The sequence below is a fragment of the Ammodytes marinus genome (assembly GCF_949987685.1).
Source record: "Ammodytes marinus genome assembly, chromosome: 9".
NCBI classification, from domain to species: Eukaryota; Metazoa; Chordata; class Actinopteri; order Uranoscopiformes; family Ammodytidae; genus Ammodytes; species Ammodytes marinus.
The window spans coordinates 713,779-731,571 of NC_137213.1; the positions used below are offsets into that span (position 1 = coordinate 713,779).

Genomic DNA, 17,793 nt, shown 5'->3' on the forward strand with positions numbered 1-17,793 from the left:
AGTTAACCTTTTGAAATGAGGTAAAGGTTTAATTTCCCATATGTACTCTTATCCTTAATTTAAAAAACAAAACAAAAAAACAATCTGATTTTGCAATAGGTGCAAAATAGACATAGTATTAAAAAGGGCAGGTCCTGAGAGCCACAGAAACAGATAAAAAACAGATATGGACAGATCGATAGACAAACTGATATAAATAGAGCCACTCTGTGTGGATATGGCAGAGGGAGTCAAGCCGACAGCTTGACATTCCTGGCTGGGCCCTTCTCACCCACCAACACGTCATGCTGTAAAACGGCAAGGCAGCTGTTGGCTTCACTCAGCTCAAAGCTCTAAACATATCCTGTGCACCACCCCCCTCACAACACACAGTCACACATGTGTGTGTGTGTGTGTGTGTGTGTGTAAAATACACTGAGATTGGTGGACAGAATAAAGTGCACAACAGTTCAAAAAGGGCTTTCATGAATATTTTATGTACGATTGCCACATCATGCAAATATGTTCCAAATATTGTTATTAGCCAATTCGATGATAGCTTAATTGAATAGAAGCATAGAATAGGATATGAACTGAGGAGCAATAATTTCTTATCAACACTGTAACATTGCTCTCCTTTTCTATGGGGGATCATTTAGGAACCAAGCTTTTTCATTTGAGCATTTCAAAACTTCAAAATATGTTGTTCAAGCACAAAAATCATAGGCATTTATAGGCAGAATAGATGCCAGGTCTCACACTACTACTTTCAAGACCCCCCATTATTTCTAACCCTGATAGAGAGGGGCTCAGGGCCCCATTTCAACCAGTGCTTGCTTGCTTCAGCTGTCACTGCACTCTGAGTTAAGTCACAAATCATGGCCAGTCCAATCAGGTTGAACTCAGAAGGGTGGGGGGGGGGGGGGGGGTCATCTTTCTCTCACTGTGCTTTTTTCCCTTTCTGTCCTCCATGTGTCTTTGCCTCCTCTTCTCGTCCTCCATTCGTCTATTTTCATCGCTCCGTTTTGCCTGTGTCTGCCGTTCTGACTGCTGCCATTTGGCTGATGGAGAGTTAGTCCCAATTTATTTGGATGAGTCAACTGCAGGGGAAGAAAAAGTTTGGGATTAGGATTTAGTTGAAAGATTTAAGATTTGAACATATAGAAAAGTAACATACTATGAAAATCTAATCATATTCCACTGTTATTATTGGAAATGTGCCAATGGACAATACAGAAAGTACAACAGGCTTGATGAAAGTTCAAATCATTTGACAAAACTGACACTGAACAAGTTACAGGCCCAGTGAAAGCAGTTGCAGGCTGTGACTTTTATGTAACATTGTATTGAGTTTCCTATACAAGAACACTGAAATCACAGCAAAGGAGGGATGCACCCAAATAAAAACTCTTGGCCGAAACTGATACTGAAAATAATGGAAAAACTTGTCCAAAAGCAGAATTAGGATACAGATTCTTTGCTCTTTTTGATTTATTTTGCCAATCACCAAATTAAATAGCCTTACAGTTTTTCACGATTGTTTAAACACATTTTTTGGAACATCACAATGTGCAAAATCTGAAACTAATTTACCAACTGCTTAACCAATTCTGCTGAACTCCAAACACATTTCCTGCCTTAGACTCATATTCTCATTCCAAAACACACATTTTTCACAACACTACACACAATTCTCTATATCTTGCACACTCTTCCTGAATTTCTCTCTTGGTATTCACACAGAACACACTGCCAATCACATTTCTAAACTCAAAAGGCTTTTGTGCAGTTAGCTATAGGGTTAGCGATGAACTCCTGTTTGCTGTGATTTACAGTAGACTGCAAATTTTGGTACAAATACAGTTTTTGCCGAATACTGTAAACACTAAAAGTGACTGCTATGACCACAGCATCACAACCTCTAACTTTTGTAACCATGCCCTAAACCAAAGCACCAAACCGTGTTTGAAATTCTCCAACATAAATAATTAAACTAATTGAATACAAATCAGTCTAAACCTTAGCACTACAAATAGACCCCAGGTGAGCTCAGCTCCTTTCTGAGACAGTGAGAGTCAGGGGAAAAGGAGTAGAGAGAGCGACAGGAGGACGAGGACAAAGAAGGCAAAAGACGGAGACACATACAACAGGAACACTATAGTGGACCATGTTATAGATCATGGCCTATCAATGAGGGAGCTTGGACAGAGAGTGCAGCCCAACCTGAGTCGCTCCATAATTAGGAGATTTAGACTGGATATCAGGTGATCATTTCCCTGTTGCTTCTCAAAGGATTACATTGAGTGTGATGTTGATGAGGCGATGTGGCCAGACGCAAACAGGAGGCGGTATCTATAAAATGTTTCATAATCCAACCACCCAATTCCTTACAACGCTGTTTTTTTTACCATTGTTCCCTAATTTTACCGTAATTTTTTCTTAGTTTATACTGACACACTGAATTGCTTGAGTCCTACCTATTCATTGTGTTTGTTTGAAATGGCAAAATAAAGTATTCTGCAACATGTGTGTTAGCATTTGGCAAAAACTGTAAAGTATTTGTTGTTACTGTAGGTGAAAATGTATGAACATGCAAAGGCATAATTGTACTGATAAAGCATTCATATACAGTGCTGTGTGAAAGTTTGTGAACCCCTTGAGCCTTTTGGAATTTTATTTATTTTAACCATTATTAATTAATTTTTATCAATACCAGTATTTTTTATATGAAATAACAGATGTTTGTTTATCAATTCAACATTTTTCTTTTCCAGAAATCAACTGTTAAAACAGATTAAACAAATTATTTGACGAATGTTGTATCTGCAAAAGTTTGTGAACCCTGAGCTGCATTGCTTAAATGGAGCAGGTAAACACAATCAGATGGGCCAAATTGAGTGATGAAATGGACCAATGTAGTGAGAGATCTTTAGGGAAGAAATTGGGCGGCACTAGATAAAACAGAGATCAAACCAGGTCAGTTTAGGCTCACCAAAGTGAACCCATACAGGTCAGACATGCTAAAAGCGAAAAAAATCTCAGAGGATCTCAGGAATAGAGTTGTGATGCTGCACATTTGTCTGGGGACAGCTAGAAATTAATTTAAAAAAAGTTTGAGCTCCATCAGTCCACCGTGAGGCAAATCATCTACAAATGGAGAGCTTTAAGAGTGACTGAATATCTGCCTAGAAGTAGACTTGCTTCAAAAATATCCATAAGCACCACAAAAAAAGTTATTTTTCAGTTAAAAGCCAACCCAAACATTACATCTAGTGATTTGCAGACCTCTCTTGCAGCATCTGGGACAGATGTGCATGGTTCCACAATAAGAATAAGAATAAGTCAACATGGCTTTCAAGGGAGGGTTGCTGAAGAAGCCTCTACTCTCAAAAAAGAACAAAAGTGCTTGTCACAACTTTGCCAGAGAGCACCTGGAGATACCTGAAGTATTTTCTGTGGACATATTTGTCCAAAATTTATGTTTGGGTAAAAACGCAACTCTGCCTACCACAAAGAGAACCTTCTCCCACGTGAAGAACGGTGGTGGCAAATGGTCTGCAAATCTCCAGATGTAACGTTTGGGTTGGCTTTTACCTGAAAAATCCCTTTTCTTGTGGCGCTTCAGGATATTGTTGAAGGAAGTCCACTTCTAGGCAGATGTTAAGTCACTCTTAAAGCTCTCCATTTGTAGATGATTTGCCTCACGGTGGACCGATGGAGCTCAAACTTTTTTATATGAATTTATAGCTGTCCCCAGACAAATGTGCAACATCAAAACTCTATTCCTGAGATCCTCTGAGATTTCTTTCCCTTTTAGCATGTCTGACCTGTATGGGTTCACTTTGGTGGGCCTAAACTGACCTGGTTTTATCTTTGTTTTATATAGTGCCGCCCAATTTCTTCCCTGAAAATCTCTCATTACATTGGTCCATTTCATCACTCGATTTGGCCCATCTGATTGTGTTTACCTTGCTCGATTTAAGCAATGCAGCTCAGGGTTCACATACAACATTTGTCAAATAATTTGTTTTATCTGTTTTAACAGTTGATTTCTGGAAAAGAAAAATGTTGAATTGATGAACAAACATCTGTTATTTCATATAAAAAATACTGGTATTGATAAAAATGAATTAATAATGGTTAAAATAAATAAAATTCCAAAAGGCTCAAGGGGTTCACAAACGTTCACACTACACTGTAGTGTTTTGCATTTATACTAAAGTGTGTACATAGTGAATGCAATGGTGTTTTAGTTATCAGAAATGAAAATGGGGTATGCAGCTAAGGGGCCTCAAAGAGAAGCAGTGGCATGTTACAGTTTTTACCTAATGCTTAAACACTAATAGTGGTTGCCAAGCCCAAAGCATCACAACCTCTAACTTTGGTGACCATGCCCTAAACACAAGCACCAACCCTACAAACACAATAAGTGCTTTGCACTGTGTTTGAAATTCTCCAACACACTTCTTGCAAAACACTACACACAGTGTTTTACATAAGACACATTGGTCAAAAAGGAAATCACCTGCAATCCTTGGGAAAATCTATTTAAAATACAAAACACAACTAAAATTGGAAAAACACACAGACTCACACACATGAAAACATTTTGAAACTAATTGTAAACCAATCACTCGAAGCCATAGCACTACAAATACACCTGATGTGAGCTAGGCTCCCAAATTTGGAAACATGGATGCAGAAAGAGGAAGAGGGAGAGGAAGAGCAGCAGCAGCAGCACGAGGAAGAGGAAGAGGACGAAGAAGGGGAGCAGGCAACAGAAGGAGACACATATCCGATGACTTGAGGGCCACTTTGGTGGACCATGTCATAAATCATGGCCTAACAATGAGGGAGGCTGGGCAGAGAGTCCAGCCAAACCTGAGTCGCTATTCAGTGGCAGCAATACAGTAAAAAGAACGTTCAGACTGGAAAACAGGTATGTTTTGAAGTTTCAACACTAAACTGTACCAAATAAATTACAGCATTGCACATTGTTTGAATGCACAGTACAATACATTGCTGTATTACTGTAGGTCTATGGATCTAAAGTATGTAATGTATGATTTTTTATTTTCTTCAGAACTGCCAGAAGACCAGCACAGGGTGGAAGGCATAAAATGTTCAGTGATGAACAGGAGATGGCCATAGTAAACATTGTTTTGGCCAATAATGAAATCAGGCTTTGCGTACTGAGAGAGCAGATCCTGGCAGATCAAGTAACCTTTGCTGGAATCAACACTGTCAGCATATCGACACTGTCCCGCATCCTAAAAGAGCACCACACCTCCCTGAAGCAGCTCTATAGGGTTCGAGAGGAACAGTGCGAGAGTCAAAAACCTCCGTCATGACTTTGTGCCCCCCCCCCCCACACACACACACACACACACACACACACACTCTTTACAGCATTGTGTGTAAATCTATATCTGATAGTCCTATGTTTTCATTTACACTATATTCACGTTACATTATCTGCATTTTTTTGTTTTAGAGAATCCTGGAGCTTGATGCAGCTCCAAACCAACATGAATATATTTTTGTGGATGAGGCAGGGTTCAACCTGGCTAAAACAAGACGTCAGGGCCGAAACCTCATTGGGCAAAGGGCCATAATACATGTCCCTGGTCAGCGCGGGGGAAATATCACCCTGTGTGCCGTCATCAGTTCACAGGGTGTCTTACATCACCACTCCATCCTCGGCCCGTACAACACAGCCCTAATCATACAATTTCTCGACACACTTCATAACACAGTAGTCCAGGACGGGCCAGAGCAGCCCCAGTTTGTTATCATCTGGGATAATGTCAGTTTCCATCGGGCTGCTCTGGTCCGGGACAGGTTCACAAACCATAACCGATTTATTGCCCTCAACTTGCCACCATACACCCCATTTTTGAACCCCATTGAGGAGTTCTTTTCAGCATGGCGCTGGAAAGTTTATGACCGTCAGCCACATGCCTGCATGCCTCTTCTACAAGCCATGGAAGAGGCATGCGGGGACATTGAGGTGAGGTCCATACAGGGCTGGATAAGGCATGCAAGGCGGTATTTTCCCCGTTGCTTGGCCAGGGAGGACATTGCCTGCGATGTGGATGAGGTGATGTGGCCAGATGCTAACAGGAGACAGGATCCATAGACTAAATGTCTCCCAATCAGTACAACACTACATTATATTTGTGTCTTTGTGTTTTTTTTTTGTTTTTTTTTACTTTTGCAAAAACCTGAAATGGAAAAATAAAAAAAAATGCTGAAGCTTTTAAATGTTGCTTTCTTGTGTCTAAATCAGCTGTAGTGGATCAATATTTCACAAAAAAAAAAATCTGTATTAGAATTTTAAAGTCAAAAACCATCCAAAGTACTGAATACATCTGTGTTTTGTATAAAGCCCATCTGTGTGTTGTTGCTGCTAGGAAAGAGTAATTCACAAGTACATTTTGATGCTAAAAACAGTTTTGAAATGGGATTGTTAGGTTTTGTTTCAAGAGTTTCATTTTGCCATATAAGTTAGAAGTTTATCTCCATGTGCTTTGTCCTATTCGGCCTGTGTTAAGTTTTGACACCAAGGGCCAAAGTCTGCAACATGTGTGTAAGCATTCGGCAAAAACTGTAATATCAGAGGTTTTTTTGTGACAAGTTGACCATTAATTTTCCAGCATTCGATTCTATTGAACAGGCGAACTGCATCCTAGTTTTGAGCGCTGACACTTTGGTATCGTTTAACATGACTATAAACATACTAACAACATATATAGGTCAGAAAAGACGAAAAGCATAAGAGGTGCTCTTTAAAAAAAGGACATAGAGCCCAGTCAGAACATTAATCTCTGGCTGCTCATGTGTAGCAGGACCAATGCTATCGGCAGCTGTGATACTGTGGAAGGTGAAAACGTAGATTTTATATTATTGTTTTTAAATGCATTTTGAGAGTTTGCCACTTTTGGCAGCATATTGCTGCCAGGCCTAAGAAAACTACCATATCATGATGTGACAACTTAATATTGTTATAACATGAAACTTTTCAAATAACGTGATTAACTCTATTGTTATCAAGTGAAAGTCATATTTGAATGAGGAAACGTGAGATAATGGATAAATGGAGACATATTTAAACAATTTGATGAGGCTACGTCAACCTTGGGTGTGTCATGGCGAGATTCTGCTGTTATTAAACACATTTTGTGAGAAGCTGACTGTGTGTTCACTAAGGCAGATATTACAATGATTTGGGTTGAACAGTCTAACCAGTACGACACACGCACCCCCCAATCATTAATTTTATAGTTTTTTATTTTTGCCTTCATGTCATTTCTGATGTAGCAGCTAGCAGCTTGCTTACTAGCTGTTGGACCAGTGACATACTATTATTTTACCAGATGTGAATTTAGGTTTCAAAGGCTGCATCATAACAGCAGAGGCAAAGGCCAAATTTTACACAATATAAGTTTATATTTCAGCAAGCATGGCTACATATGTTATAGTTCACAACATATAGAGCTATTTAATATTTGATCAATTAATACATACAAAATATTTAAGACATATATAAATTATTAATAAAATAATGCATTTTGCATATTGCCCACTGGACATTCTGGTCATTTATATTTGTATCTGCCAGTCACGTGATACTGGCTAAAAACTGGCATATGCTGCTAATGTAAACCCTCGTTGCTATTAGGCCTGTCACGATAACACATTTTTCTGTGCGATTAATTGCCCCAGAAATTATTGCGATAAGCGATAATATTGCCGTTTTGACACCATTTTCAACTTATATATTGATAATGGCATAATAATGCAAGTACACCCTTTCGAAGATCAATAAACTTTTATTTTTAAAGAACACTGGAACTGGACATCTGGAAGACATTTAAAATATCCAGAATAAATTAACAAAACATCCAAAAACAATAAATTAAATTGACTCAGTCTATTTTAACCAAAAATGCTCTTGAATAAAAACCAAACACAACCAAAAACAATAAATAAAATTGAAACACTAAATAAAAAGGATGTAAACAAATCGGCCTTTAAGGCGGCGCTGCAAGAAAGGCACCATTAACAACCATCACCAACTGAATGCCCTAACCCTGCGCGCTACCTTGAAGTATTCAGTTGGGACAAAAAACACCAATCCGGCGAGAGGGCAGATACACACCAGAGTAAAAACTTTTGATATCCAGTTACTTTGATAGATAGAGACACGAGGAAAACAAACAAGCGTGCGAATGGAAACTATTGCGGCCGGCAAAAAATTACCGCTAATTTTAATTTATTGCGCAATTAATTGATTTATTGCATATCGCGACAGGCCTAATGCCCACTGCATCTAACTTGACTTTTGAAAACTTCTGTGAAAGTACATCCTTAGGTTTCCTACATGTTAACATTCGTAGTCTACTTAGACATTTTGATGTTCTGAAAACCTGGGTACATACTGTTAACACATATATCCTAGCCATCTCTGAATCCTGGTTGAAAAAAAGTACCACCGACATGGAAATCTCAATTCCAGACTACAATGTTTTTCGTCAAGATCCTCTAGAGCAGGTGCTGTAGCCATGTATGTTAAAGAGCATTTCAACTGCACTGTAGGTCTATCCAAGCCTGTTCCCAAGCAATTTGAATTATTGGTGCTCAAGCTACAAGTGTCTTTTCGCTTCTCCCTCTCTGTTGCTGTCTGCTACAGAAAACCTGCTGCCCCAGCTGACTCACTAACAACTCTCAGTCAGCTTCTGGTCCCATTTATCTCATCTGAATTCATCCTCATGGGTGATTTGAACTGGAATATGCTGAACCCCCCTGCTACTGTTACTCAACAATTTGATGCTTTAACCCATTGATGCCGGCTGCTGCGCGATGCCACATTGTATCTCCTGCCGGCTGCTGCGTAACGCAGCATGGTTGCTTTATCTAATTTTCATGGCGCGCGCATAATAGAATGCACTGTCATTGGTTCAAATACACAAGAGGTGGGTTTTGTTGATTTTTTAAGACCTCGTGACCACCCAAATGTTGTGTGGTTTGCCGAAAATCACGTCAATAAAAAATAAATAAAAATAAAAATAAATAATTAAAAAAATAAGCCGGCTGTGTCGGCGATAGTGTATAACAAAACAGTTAGTGGCGTTCGGAGCGCAGAATCTAGGCCTACTATAGGCTACTGACGAAAATCACACAACACATTGTATCTATTTATTAACAATATTTATAAATGTAGGCTATATTTTGCTGCTCCAACTCAAATTCAGCCCAGCCAGGCGATAGTTAAGATTCAGTTTTGTTTTCATCTCCGTGGTATACAGCCGTTTGGACCAGCTGATCGGCTCCCGACAGCGTGAGTCAGTCTGCGTTCCAGTTGTACTGGGAAGTTGGATTTTTTTTTTAATTTTAAATTTTTTTTTTACCTTTATTTATACAGGTATATCCCATTGAGACCGAAGACTCTTTTGCAAGGGAGACCTGTTTTCCTTTCCCACGTTACCATGCACACACACATTCATACACCGATAGCAGGCTAACTATCGACATTCACACAAGGCAAGGTGGGTTAAGTGTCTTGCCCAAGGACACAACAACTATGACACAGGTGGCAGGGCGGGGATCGAACCTCCAACCCTTTGATCATCGGCCGACCCACTCAACCAACTGAGCCACAGTCGCCCCCAAATGGTGCCAGTGATAACTGAACTAAATTATAAAATAAAGCTATCTCTTCCTTCCTCTATCTTTCTCTTTCCACTGCACACTCCGTCACTACTATCCATGCTAAAAGGAAGGATTATAACCCCATTTAACACATTATTTTTAAATATTTTATATTTATTCTTTTTTTTCTCTCTCCCATCTAATTTTGATGATTTTTAGAAAAATGTGTTGGTATGTAAGCGCTTAGGGAGCATGTTTAAATAAAACCTGTGAACCTTACCTTTTAAATGTATTTTATTTCATGTTGCTATGTGCTACACAAGCTTAGATATTAAGGTTTTGGTAGACGTTGACAATTCATAGTATTTTTTCAGAAAACCCTCAGGCATTAAGGACATGCATCCTAGATTGCCATAGTCATCAATGGGTTAAACCTCACTCAACTCATAACTGAAATCACTCGACACAACCCTAGATCTCCCTCATCCTCTACACTGATCGACATTATTCTTACAAATAATCCTCCTAGCTACTGTTCTGGGGTTTTCAGCGATAGCCTTGCCGACCATTGTGCCATTGCTTGCGTTCGCTCTGGTTTTTCAGTCAAACGCCCCCCAGTAATTGTATCCAAGCGCTGTGTGAAGAAGCTTGACATGCAGGCCTTTCTCAATGACACTGCTGCCGCAGACTGGGAGAGACTCAACTTATTCACCTCTATTGAGGACGCTTGGTCTTACTTTAAGAATACTTTCAGCCTTATTATTAATAAACACGCCCCACTGAAAAGATACCGGATTAAGAATCGCCTTAGCCCTTGGTTTTCTCATGACCTGGCAGAACTTGTTTGTCGAAAAGCTCGAACCTCTAAGTCTCCAGCTGATTGGCTTGCTTTCAGGCAATGCAGGAACAAATCCACCCAGGCCATCAGGTCAGCCAAAATAATAATAATTGATTGGATTTATATAGCGCTTTTCAAGGTACTCAAAGCGCTTTACAGGGTTCCAGGTTCAATTCGACACAGTCATACCGGTGGTGGTAAACTACGATAGTAGCCACAGTTGCCCTGGGGCAGACTGACAGAAGCGAGGCTGCCATTCCGCACCATCGGCCCCTCCGACCACCACCTCAAACATACAGCAGTCATACACATTCACACGAGGCAAGGTGGGTGAAGTGTCTTGCCCAGGGACACAACGACCATGACACAAGTGGCCGGGCGGGGATCATACCGCCAACCCTAGGATCGTTGGCCAACCAGCTTAACCACCTGAGCCACAGTCGCCCCAAAAATCTCTTACTTCAAGGAGAAGCTGACAACGTGTGGTACTGATGCGAGGAAGTTTTGGACCACAGTTAAATCCATGGAAAACAAACTCTCTTCTCCAAGCTTACCTGCATCCATGGTTTTTGATAAGGTTGTCATTACCGACAAGTGTCGCATGGTTCCTCTCTTGCCTAGCAACGATGGCGCCACGAACGGCCGCAGTCTTTCGAGCTCCTCCAAGATATTGTTTTTTTTATCTATATTTTATTGCTTTTTCTTAGTACTTTCGTAACATGTACCAGTACTATCATACAGTACGACAGGCAAACACTCTTAGACATCAAAATGAGAGCAGAAACTAATTTTTCACCATCACAAACAACTCTCGGAGATTTTCCGTTGGGTTGTCTGCCTGGGGACTTACCTGTGAGACGTAAACGCCGTAGAAGACGCGGTAACCGGGCGGGCCTCTTTGTCAGACTAAGGAAACGAGTACATCGGACTCCTCTTCCGAGCATCCTTCTAGCAAATGTCCAGTCGCTGGATAATAAACTGGATGAACTCCGAAGCAGGATTGCTTTTCAACGGGACATAAGGGACTCCAACGTCATGATATTCACGGAAACTTGGCTGGACCCATCGATACCTGACAACGCAGTAGCAACAGCCGGGCGCTCAATCTACCAGCAGGACAGAACAGTGGATTCGGGGAAAACAAAGGGAGGCGGTGTTTGTGTCATGGTAAACAGTCAGTGGTGCTTGGATGTGAAAATTGTTTCTTCGGGATGTTACACTTACTTAGGGCACATTATGATAGCCTGTCGACCTTTCTTTCTACCACAGGAATTTACGGAAGTCATTCTAACAGCAGTTTATATTCCACCACAAGCCAACACCTCAACAGCACTGGAAGAACTATACGGAATTATCGACAGGCACGAGACCTCACGTCCGGAGGCTGCTTTCATAGTAGCCGGCGATTTCAACCGAGCCAACATGAGGAAAGTACTGCAGAGATTTCACCAGCAAGTTAGTTTTCCAACGAGGGGCAACATCACGCTGGACTGTGTTTACACTCTGTTCCGGGAAGGATACAAGTCCCTCCCCCGACCTGCGTTTGGCAAGTCAGATCACTGCTCCATTCTACTGCTCCCTGCCTACAGGCAGAAACTCAAACAGAATAAGCCTGTGACGCAGCCCGTCCATCGATGGTCTGACCAATCAGATTCTGCTCTCCGTGACTGTTTCAGCATGACACAGTGGGGTGTGTTTGAAAGTGATGACGTAAGCGAATATGCGGAGTAAGTGGTCTCATTCATTGAGAAGTGCATAGGAGACGTGGTTCCAACTGTAAATATCCGAACATACCCTAACCAGAAGCCTTGGCTGAACGGGGAAGTCAGTTTAAGGCTTAAGCAACGTCATGACGTTCACAGATCGGGGGATATTGACGAATACAGGAAATGCCGGTATGAGCTCAGGAAGGCAATAAACAATGCAAAGAGACAATACAGAGCCAAGGTGGAGGCAAACTACCATGGCTCAAACACCAGAAACATGTGGTCTGGATTAAAAACTATTAAGGATTACAAGGGAAAAAAACAACATTGCTGAGAAGGTGTCTGTAACTCTGCCAGATGAGCTGAATTCTTTTTATGCACGCTTTGAGCATAACTCCCCTGCCCTGGAGATGCCTATGGACCAGGACCCCTGCCCACTGGAAATATCAAGGACAGAGGTGTGCAAATCCTTTAAAAAGGTAAACCCTCACAAGGCCCCAGGCCCAGACGGCATCCCGGGCAGAGTACTGAAGGCGTGTGCAGACCAGCTGGCGGATGTTTTCACTCACCTCTTCAACACATCCCTACAACAATCTGTGGTCCCGACATGCTTCAAGAGAACCACCATTGTTCCTGTGGCCAATAAATCAAAAGCCCTCTGTTTAAATGACTACCGCCCCATAGCTCTTACATCGGTCATCGTGAAGTGCTTCGAGCGGATAGTCAAAACCCACATCACCTCTTCTCTGCCTGACACCCTGGACCCTTTACAGTTCGCCTACAGGCCAAACAGATCTACTGACGACGCCATCGCCCTCACCCTCCACACTGCCCTCTCCCACCTGGACCAGGGGAGCACTTATGTGAGAATGCTTTTTATTGACTATAGCTCAGCATTCAATACTATAGTGCCCTCTAACCTCATCACCAAGCTCATGGACCTGGGACTGAACATAGCCCTATGCAGCTGGATTCTGGATTTCCCGACGGGCAGACCCCAGGCTGTGAGGATAGGCAACAACATCTCCTCCACCTTGACTCTGTCAAAAACCGGGTCAAACTCACACGTGTCACAAACATAGCTGCCAAATTAATCGTTCTCCCCACACCCACACTGTCAGAGCTCAATGTCAAGGCCATCTCACGCATTGCATCCACAATAGCACAGGACAACACACACCCACTCAACTGCCACTTCACCATTATGCCCTCTGGACGCAGGTACAGGTCCCTGTTGTGCAGGAGGGCTCGCTATGGAAAAAGCCTGGTACCTGCAGCCATAGCGGCACTTAACAAAAGGCCAAGATAATCACCCCCAGTCTGTGTAAATATTCTGTATGTATGTTTATTTGTTTCTGTCCATTGTCTGTCGCGTGCGGCCCATAAATGTACCTGTGACGTGAAGAAGAATTTCCCCTTGGGGACAATAAAGTCTAAAGTCTAAAGTCTCTCAGTACTGGAGCACCGCAGGGCTGCGTGCTCAGTCCTCTCCTCTACTCACTGTTTACGCACGACTGCATGGCCACACACAGCTCAAATAGAATAATTAAGTTTGCTGACAACACCACAGTCATCGGCTTAATCTCCAACAATGACGAGACAGCCTACAGGGAGGAGGTGAGGGCCTTGTCAACATGGTGCCATGACAACAACCTCCACCTCAACGTCACCAAAACAAAGGAGCTCATAGTGGACTATAGGAAGCTGCAGGGAGGAGAGCACGCCCCCATCCACATAGATGGGGCTGCAGTAGAGAGAGTCAGCAGCTTCAGGTTCCTTGGAGTACACATCACTGAGGACGTGTCCTGGTCACACCACACTGACACTGTTGTTAAGGCAGCAAGACAGCGGCTCTTCTTCCTCCGCAGACTGAGAAGGTTCGGTATGGGCTCCAGAATACTCTGCAACTTTTACCGATGCACCATCGAGAGCATCCTGCCCGGCTGTATCACCAGCTGGTATGAAAACTGTAACGACCGCGAAGCTCTGCAGAGGGTCGTGAAAACCGCACAGCACATCACCAGGTCTGATCTGCCATCCATACATGACCTCTACACCCGAAGATGTTGGAGAAAAGCACAGAGCATTCTCAAGGACCACAGCCACCCTAGCCAGGAACTGTTCACTCTGCTACCGTCAGGCAGACAGTATCGGAGCATCAAAACCAGAACCACCAGGTTCAAGAACAGTTTTTTCCGAGCAGCACAAGAATGTTGAACTCCACAAGCCCCTTAACTGCTGTCTGAGACACTTATATATATATATATATATATATATATATTCTAGGTTTATTTTATCTAAACTTTGGTTCTTATTGCACTATACGTTGTTACTCTTTTTACTCTTATCTTCTATACTATTTTTAAATTTTTTATTGTTGCATTATTGAGGAGAGCTTGGAACACAAAAATGTCATTGCCAGCTATGACTGCTTGCCTGTTATGTTGTGCATTTGATGAATAAACTAACTTTAACTTTAATCAATACTTTGTAAACTCCACTCTAGCTTTCACTTCTGCTGACCTTAATAGCGTCCCACCACTCACTTTGCCCTCCCCCCTCCACTAGCTTTTCCTTTAAACCATTCTCATTTTCTGAGGTTCGGGATGAACTTTCCCGATTGCACCCAAATAAGTCTGCTGGCTTTGATGGGTTCGACCCAACGTTTCTCAAAGCAGCCGCTCATCTTATTGCTGACCCAATCTCAAGGTTATTCAACCTGTCCATTCATCTCACCACATTCCCTTCTGATTGGAAATCAGCTTTGATATTTCCCCTCTTTAAGGGTGGCTCTAGCTCCGACCCGAATTGCTACTGGCCTATTTCCATCTTGCCATGCTTGGCTAAAGTACTAGGGAAGCTGGTCCTCAAACAACTGGATTTCTTTCTTACCACCAATCTCATTCCGTCTGATCTTCAATCTGGGTTTCGTTCTGGCCATGGATGCATCACAGTCATGCTTAAGGTCCTTGACAACATCATTACTGACAACAAGCAGGTCTGTATTGCCAGCTTTATAGACCTAGCCAAGGCATTTGATTCAGTTGATCACATGACCCTTTTGGATAGGCTCTCGAGCATTGGTTTATCCCCCACCTGTTGCAACTGGTTTGCCAGCTACCTGACTAACCAAATCCAACAGGTCAAGACAGAGAACATCCTGTCGGAGCCACTAGCTATTACTAAAGGGGTGCCTCAGGGATCAATCTTGGGGCCTATGCTCTTTTCCATCTATATTAACGATGTGGCCAAGGCTGCAGGCAGCTCCCGGATCCACCTGTACGCCTCTGGCCCTTCTCTCTGCTCCGCAGCCACCACTCTTCAGGACAGTCTCACTTCTATTGAGCACTCTTTCCAAAACCGCCACCTACGGCTCAACTCTAATAAGACAAAATGCATACTTTTTGATCGGAAAAACAACACTTCCAGCCCCCCCCAAGATCCTTTGCGTTGACAACTCCGAACTGGAGTTTGTCAAGTCCTATAAATACCTAGGGCTTTGGCTGGACTCTTCCCTTTCATTCTCTGTCCATATTGATAATATTCAGACTAAAGTGAAAGCCAGATTGGCCTTTCTCTTCCGTAACAAAGCATCCTTCACACGCTCTGCTGAACTTACACTTGTAAAAATGACCATCCTGCCCATTCTTGACTACGGTGACACAATCTATAAAATGGCTTCAAAAACAGCGCTAAACAAACGTTCTTCACCATTCAGCTATCCGCTTTGCCACCAATGCTCCCTTTCATACACACCACTGTGAACTATTAAAACTGGTGGAGTCGCCCTCCCTCCAAACCCGCCGACTGCGACATTGGCTCCAGTTTATTTATAAGACACTCCTGGGCAAGACCCCGTCTTACCTTTCCTCCCTTCTCCATCTATCCAGAAGCACTTACCGCACAAGAAGATCATCTGACCTTATCAAACTCACCAACCCACTCACCAGGACTACCTTCGGCCGAAACTCCTTTCATTTTGCAGCATCTTTTGACTGGAACAACATTCAAGACACTCTCAAACTTAAAGCGTTTACTTCACAGTCTGCCTTCAAGCAGAAACTTAACATCGTTTTAGTAGACCCCCCCTGCTCCTGTTGATTCTACTGTTTCTCACTTGCATACACCCTTTACACAAAATATATCATTGACACATCTTAATTTTTGTTTATTTCCCACCCAGACACATGCATCCGCTCGCATACACACGCACATGCTCGCACGCACACACGCATACATCCGTTTAATTTTTGTGTTTTTTTTAAATTATTACACCCTGTCCAGATCTCTACGCCCGTCCCCTGACTAGTTTTTAGTGCATTTGTGTTATCTATTTTTTTTACTGTACATAGGCTGTGCATTTGTATATCCGTTTTATATTTGTCTAAGTGAGTCATGCTTGTGTATTTGTTATCTGTACCTTTATTCCTAGTGGGGCCTCTTGGACCAGATCAATATTGTAAATAAGAAACTGTTCTTAATGTTTTATCTGGAAAAACAAAGGTTAAATAAATAAAGGGGGCGTGGTCTCAGTACCCCTGCAGTAAGCAGTGTGCTATGTGCAACTTCCCAAGTGTACTGAAATCTGGTTGTTTTAGTCAAGATTATGCTAAAATATATTTTACCCAACTATATTTAAAATCACTGTTTTGTAAACCTGGTCTAGTAAAATCAAGTTGGGTCTCAATAAGCTTTTAAAAAAAATCTGATTTGGAATTTAAATGTTCATAAATATTATAAAACTTAGTGGAAAAAACAGCTTTTTACTGTCTAGAACATTTGCCTGGACTGACATAACATTGTTAGAAGGATTTAATGCATTTGGGTTGCTTTAAATTTAGTAAATTCCCGTTTATTCCCATTAATTCCCATGGAAAGTTTCCAACTTTGAAAATTCCCGGAATTTTGCAACCCTAACCCCAACATAGTTTAAGTCATGACAAGCGTATACTCCTGGGAACTAAGTAGTTTATTTACATTCTTACCTGTGTCAAGATTTGGTCAGGTGAGGAAATGTACAAAAATTATTGCTAGGCCAACGTTGAGCATCATCACCAGAGCGACCAAGATAGAGTTAGGGCCCTGTGAAAAGAGAATAAAGTTTTGTTGTTATGTTAGACTTGAATGCTGCCATACTGTATATATATACACTCAGCGGCCACTTTATTAGGTACACCTGTTCAATCGTTATAAAGAAAAAAAGCTAATCTTCCAATCACATGGCCGCAACTCAATACATTTAGGCATGTAGACGTGGTCAAGACAATGTGCTGAAGTCATACCGAGCATCAGAATGGGGAAGAAAGGGGATTTAAGCGGCTTTTAACCTGGCTTGATTGATGGTGCAAGGTAGGATAGATCCATGTTGTTTACTCCAAATTTTGACCCTACCATCTGAATTTTGCAACTGAAATTGAGACACATCAGACCAGGCAAGACTTTTCCGAACTTTTATTGTCCAATTTTGGTGAGCCTGTGCAAATTGTAGCCTCAGTTTCCTGTTCTTAGCTGACAGGAGTGGCACCCGGTGGGGTCTTCTGTTGCTGTAGCCCATCTGGTTCAAGGTTGGTCGTATTTTCCGTTCAGAGATGGTATTCTACATACCCTGGTTGTAACGAG

General features: G+C 42.0%; 1 protein-coding gene across 1 annotated transcript in view; it reads right to left on the reverse strand.

Moving 5' to 3' along the window:
• Positions 1-987: 987 nt before the first annotated feature.
• Positions 988-17,793, reverse strand: part of jph1b (junctophilin 1b) — a gene marked incomplete at its 5' end in the record, with an annotated part of 114,826 nt that continues 98,020 nt past the window's right edge. The window contains 2 exons of the mRNA XM_080034436.1: positions 988-1,079; positions 17,160-17,256. Of these exons, the coding sequence (XP_079890562.1) occupies positions 17,176-17,256 (81 nt within the window). The 3' untranslated portion in view covers positions 988-1,079; positions 17,160-17,175. The remainder of the gene's footprint in view (positions 1,080-17,159; positions 17,257-17,793) is intronic.